At 37.6% G+C, this 6,000-nt stretch overlaps 1 protein-coding gene across 1 annotated transcript; it reads left to right on the forward strand.

Moving 5' to 3' along the window:
- The first annotated feature begins 822 nt into the window (after window positions 1-822).
- Window positions 823-5,532, forward strand: LOC107790799 (transmembrane 9 superfamily member 9). The gene is made up of 7 exons (XM_016612767.2): window positions 823-1,137; window positions 2,581-2,745; window positions 2,906-3,015; window positions 3,113-3,218; window positions 3,316-3,428; window positions 3,515-3,665; window positions 4,002-5,532. Exons 1-7 carry the CDS (start codon window positions 1,015-1,017, stop codon window positions 5,157-5,159), a joined length of 1,926 nt encoding a protein of 641 aa, XP_016468253.1. The 5' UTR covers window positions 823-1,014; the 3' UTR covers window positions 5,160-5,532.
- Window positions 5,533-6,000: the final 468 nt, after the last annotated feature.

A 6,000-nucleotide genomic window follows, 5' to 3' on the forward strand; every position in this document is an offset into this window, starting at 1 on the left:
AATAATTTATCACTTAAGGAACTCAAGAATAAGTTGCTAGTTGTTTTCAACTATACCCTTAATATTATACATGCTATAGTTCTTTTTAATAATAGCTCAAATCTTAAAAAAACATTTACGAGAGATAATAATTTAGTAAATTATGTCATGTATTTTTTTTAATGGGCGTGAAAAGGGCTAAAGTGACAGTTAAAATGGGACTAAAGGATTAGTTGATTTCTCTCTCTGTCTAAATATTGGTGAGAAAAATTACTCGATACATACAAGAAGGAGTATTAAATGTCTTTGATATGTGATGTATAACAACAACAATAATAAATTCAGTGAAATCCCACAAGTGAGATTTGCGAAAATAGTGTCTACGTTGACCCTACCTTTACTCTGAGAAAGTAGAAAAACTATTTTCGATAGACTCTCGGCTCAAGAAAAGATGAAAGTGATGTTTAAAAAAAACACAGATAATATGAACATACGGATTAAGGGAGTACTATTTGCTTAAGAAAGGGGCAAAAGTGTATAATTTAGGAAAATAGGATACCTAAACTGCTAACCAAGTAAAAGATAGAGCTATAAGTTTTGCGGTGGTGGGGGTGGGGGGGTGGGGGGCAGTAAATGCAACTCATACTCGGATTTACCACAGTAAATCTAACGATCTACTTACAATAATCCATTTACTTCATTAAATTCCCAGTCATATTTTTTACCATAGATGACGGCAGTCATTCAGATCCAATCTGAACCGTTGATCACACGACAAACGCGTCCAATCCAACGGTGAACATTCCATCACCAGTAATTCCTTAATCAAATCACATTTCCCAGTCTTCACCATTAGCTTCGTGTCTCGTTCTTCTCGTGTGGTGTTAATATATTTCCCCAAAGCTCCAAACAACTCTGTGTGTGTGTGGATATAGAGAGAGAAGCTTCTAGAGAGAGAAAGAGGCGGAGTTTGTACTCTACGCTTTCGGATTCACTGTGTGTGTGTGTGGATCTAGATCTCGGTGAAAGAAAGCTATGGAGGTCGCGAGACCTCAGTTGATTCACCGATGGATCTCGGTTTTGGTGCTGATATGTCTCTTCTCCTACGAAGCTCACTGTTTTTACCTCCCTGGTGTTGCTCCTCAGGATTTCCAGAAGGTGAATTTTCAGCTCTGTTCTCTCCAATTGTGTGTGCGCGTGTGTTTTTGTGTATGCGATTTGTTGTAATTACATGATTCTGTAGTGAAAATTCGAGGTTAGAGCTAGCACGATAGACAGAATGATTTTCATTGTTGAATCTCGATGCTAATTTTTGTGCTATTCAATGCACACATGTATAGCGGTTATTTGTAAATCGGATACTTCTGATAGGAGTAGGTTATTAATTGAGATGGGTTTTGGATGAATAGCTATTGTAGTAGATGTGCTATTTGGTGTTTGAGGTTTTGATTTTGATAATTGGCGGCTTCTGTGTTGGATCTGGTATACATTAGCGATTTTGATGATAAATATATTAAATTTTCTGTTAGATCTATAAAAGAATCAAATGGATTTTATTGGTTTTGGTCGTTTAGGGACTGTACATTCTACTGTTTCCTCTGTTAGATTTAATGGGTTTGTAGTTGGTTGAATCTAACTTCCCTTTAGACGAGAGGAACACATAAGCTCCGGACATAAGATTGTAGTTATGGTTTAAGTGAGTGTGATCAACATTCAGTTCTGGAAAATAGTATACAAATTCTTGATCCCAGCGTCCAACATTTGTTGAAATCAAGAGTTCATGGACAAAGGACATTCAGTTGCATTTTGACTAGATACATTTGATTGTGTATGTCTGCATATGGACCTATGGTTTTAATACAGTGCGATTGGTGCTTCATGTATTTTGTCTCTGTCTTGCTTTCGGCTGATTGCCAGTTTGCCACTATTTTCTTTTCAATGTGTTTATTTGTTTTACTTCTAGCCTTTGATTGATATAAAGATATCAACTTTTGCTGTATCCATAGAGGATTAGGAAATACTTGAATATTCAACTGAATAAAAGATAACACAAATTTCATAATCATAGAGTGTCAGTTGAATATTGGAAAAAAGTGGGTTCAAATTGAGCTAAATGTATTCTGTGGATTCATATAGCTGATCTCAGCTAGCTTGGAACTGAGGTGTATAAGAAGTTGCCTTTGTTGAGGGTGTTAGTTGTGGGTGCAGATGTCTAGTTAGTATGCTTTGTTGTTGGAATATGTCAAGTGGTCCGCAAATTATCAAAGACAAATCTTCAAGAAAAGTGCAAAATATGCCTCTGATAGATTGATATTATGAAAAAAGGAAGTTTTTTTATAGTTCGTATTGTTGGTAGGAGCAATGTCAGAGAGACATTTTGGAAGACAGAATGCTGTATGATGCTATATTTGTATGAAATATATGTTGTGATTGTCCAAAGAAGTTTTATACAAGTTTCCTGAAGTGAGACAGTGATTCTATCAACATTTGAGAAGCTCCTCAGCCCGCTAAATTTTCTTGTTCAATCTGGCCAAAAATGTTTTTTTGTCTGTATCGACTTCTGGTAAGATGATTTTTAACCTTTCTCTTCTTTTGGGGCAGGGTGACCCTCTGATGGTGAAAGTGAACAAGTTGACCTCTACAAAAACACAGCTTCCTTATTCCTATTATTCCCTTCCTTACTGCAAACCGGAACAAATTGTTGACAGTGCAGAGAATCTTGGTGAAGTTCTTCGTGGTGATCGTATTGAGAATTCCCCTTATGAGGTTAGTTTCTTTTCTTAGATATGTTTCTTTTTCCTTTTTGTTCCTTTTTCTTCTTTTTTTTTGGGGTGGGGTGGGGGTGGAGGTGTGCGCTGGGTTGATAGTCCTTATCTTATGCTTTGAATAAGGGAGAGTTGATTGACTGGACCAATCTGTTATGCAGTTCCATATGAGAGAACCACAGATGTGCAATGTTGTATGCCGTGCTGTTCTTAATGCAAAAACTGCAAAAGAGTTAAAGGAGAAGATTGAAGATGAATATCGGGTCAACATGTGAGAATTGTCCTGTGAAATCTCTGTATATTAAATTTGTTTCCTCTTTTCTGGTTGTATAGTATTGCGTCTAACATGCAATGTGACGTTTTAACAGGATTTTGGATAATCTTCCTCTTGTTATGCCCATAAAAAGGCCTGACCTGGACACTACAGTCTATCAGCATGGTTTTCATGTTGGTCTAAAGGGACAATATGCTGGAGTATGTATCAGATTATTTCAATTTTTGCTTTGGTGGTTTCGGTTTGAAAATATGGAGGCATTGTGAACTTATCTCCTACATTTTCTCGTTTCTTCAGAGCAAGGAGGAGAAACATTTTATCCATAATCATCTGACATTCACTGTCAAGTTTCACAAGGATCCACAAACTGATGCTGCGAGAGTTGTAGGTTTTGAAGTGAGACCATTCAGGTAATAATGTGTAGTTCATATGTTTTGACTTCAATTAATTGTTTCTTTGTAATGAATGTTGAATTGAGAATTGTGCTTTTTTTCAGTGTGAAACACGAATACGATGGGGAATGGAATGGCAAAAACCGATTGACCACTTGTGATCCTCATGCCAAGCGTACTGTTACAAGTTCTGATTCTCCCCAAGAGGTTGAAGATAAGAAGGAAATCATCTTCACATATGATGTTGAATTTGAGGTAAAACACATCTAACCATGGAGATAATGTTATATCTTTTTAAGTGGCGGTGTTTGACTCTACTACGGAAACACCTACTACGGATTAAGTGCCTATTGCTACTAGCCTGACTATGCCCAAAATTACCTCCCGTGTCTTTTAATAGCTTAACTAGCGAATGGTGATACTATTTTTTTGTTCTTGCACTCTATTTCCTACTTTTTGCCATTATCATCACCTATTATTTAATGTTGAATATCTTTAGAACAATAAAAAAAGGTTTTTTACAACATAAAAAAATACACATGCAAGTGAGCCGGTTGTGATGAATCTGTAATTATTGTATCCAACTCTCAGGAAAGTGATATCAAGTGGGCATCAAGATGGGATACATATCTTTTAATGGCCGATGATCAGATCCACTGGTTTTCAATTGTTAACTCGTTGATGATTGTTCTTTTCCTCTCGGGCATGGTAGCAATGATTATGTTGCGAACCCTCTACCGTGACATCTCCAAGTACAATCAGTTAGAGACCCAAGAAGAGGCTCAAGAAGAAACAGGATGGAAATTGGTACATGGGGATGTTTTTAGGCCTCCAATTAACTCTGATCTGTTGTGTGTTTATGTTGGGACTGGAGTTCAGTTCTTTGGAATGACTGTAGTTACAATGACATTCGCTGTCCTCGGATTCTTATCCCCTTCAAATCGGGGAGGATTGATGACAGCAATGTTGCTTCTCTGGGCATTCATGGGTGTGTTTGCTGGGTATGCTTCAGCCCGCCTTTACAAGATGTACAAAGGAACTGAGTGGAAGAAAATTACTCTTAAGACAGCACTCATGTTCCCCGGCATTGTTTTTGTTCTCTTCTTCGTGTTGAATGCTCTAATTTGGGGAGAGAAATCATCTGGAGCAGTGCCATTTGGAACCATGTTTGCACTAGTATTCTTGTGGTTTGGCATCGCAGTGCCACTTGTTTTTGTTGGTAGTTATGTAGGTTTTAAGAAGCCAGCTATTGAGGATCCTGTGAAGACAAATAAGATCCCTCGACAGATACCAGAGCAAGCCTGGTACATGAATCCAGTTTTCTCTATCCTTATTGGTGGCATACTTCCATTTGGAGCTGTATTCATCGAGCTATTCTTCATCCTCACGTCAATCTGGTTGCAGCAGTTCTATTACATATTTGGTTTCCTCTTCATTGTGCTCGTCATCCTTATCATCACCTGTGCCGAGATCACCATTGTGCTCTGCTATTTCCAGCTATGCAGCGAGGACTACCTTTGGTGGTGGAGATCATACCTCACTTCAGGGTCATCGGCTCTCTACCTATTCCTGTATGCAGCATTCTATTTCTTCACAAAGCTTGAGATCACAAAGCCCGTATCTGGTATGCTGTACTTCGGCTACATGTTGATCGCATCATATGCTTTCTTTGTCTTGACTGGCACAATTGGGTTCTATGCGTGCTTCTGGTTCACGAGGCTCATCTACTCATCAGTGAAGATTGACTAGAAGTGTCGTATTGCAGTTCCTTGAGAGAGCATATATTACACTGCGGACCAAATTGTTTGTTGCTTCCAGGTTTTGATAGTATAAAGTTGCTTCCTGTAACCTACCCAACACATGTTTCCTCGAATCTATTTGTTCTTTTTAGTCTTTTCTGTGATAGTATAAAGTTGCTTCCTGTAACCTACCCAACACATGTTTCCTCGAATCTATTTGTTCTTTTTAGTCTTTTCTGTATGGAGACATTTTAAGAGGATTTTAGGGCAATTCAATCCTCAATTTACGGCATGTTTTAGTTGACAATATGATTCTTGTACCAAAACATTGAAAAGGATGTCTTATTTGTTAATTAGTCAGTTAATCCTCTTATTTACTCAAACCTTTATAGATGGAAGTTTTGTTAGCGAAGATGTTGTATGCACGAATTTTATATGCTGTTAGCTCCAACCACCAAATATCGTTGAAACAATTTGTGTTTTGGTAGGAAGGAGAAACCTTAAGATTTAAAAAGATTTAAATTGCTGTACATGCTGCAGTTTGGAGGTCCAGAGCTTCTATTATAGCGGAACTGCGCTCTAATCTTTTATCTTTCTCAATGCATATATTGTTAGTTTCTGCTCCCACGTGGTGTAACAACTTCTATTGTTAGTTTCTGCTCCCAACGTGGTGTAACAACTTCTGCTAGACTTTTGATTAAGGGTGTATGAGAACCATCCAATCAAGGAGGACGGCTTTGTGACCGCTGTACAGACAGGGGTCGAAACTTAAATAATGGTATTTTGGACTCAAAATATCATTATACAATTAAAAAAAAGTTATATTTCTAACTAAAACGCAATATAATACT

This window comes from Nicotiana tabacum, chromosome 9 (assembly GCF_000715075.1).
Source record: "Nicotiana tabacum cultivar K326 chromosome 9, ASM71507v2, whole genome shotgun sequence".
Taxonomy (NCBI): domain Eukaryota; kingdom Viridiplantae; phylum Streptophyta; class Magnoliopsida; order Solanales; family Solanaceae; genus Nicotiana; species Nicotiana tabacum.

Coding starts and splice junctions, on each gene's coding strand:
- LOC107790799 (XM_016612767.2), top strand. CDS start 1,015: ATGGAGGTCGCGAGACCTCAGTTGATTCACCGATGGATCTCGGTTTTG. Junction 3,219..3,315: donor TAAAGGGACAATATGCTGGA/GTATGTATCAGA, acceptor TCGTTTCTTCAG/AGCAAGGAGGAGAAACATTT. Junction 3,666..4,001: donor CATATGATGTTGAATTTGAG/GTAAAACACATC, acceptor TCCAACTCTCAG/GAAAGTGATATCAAGTGGGC.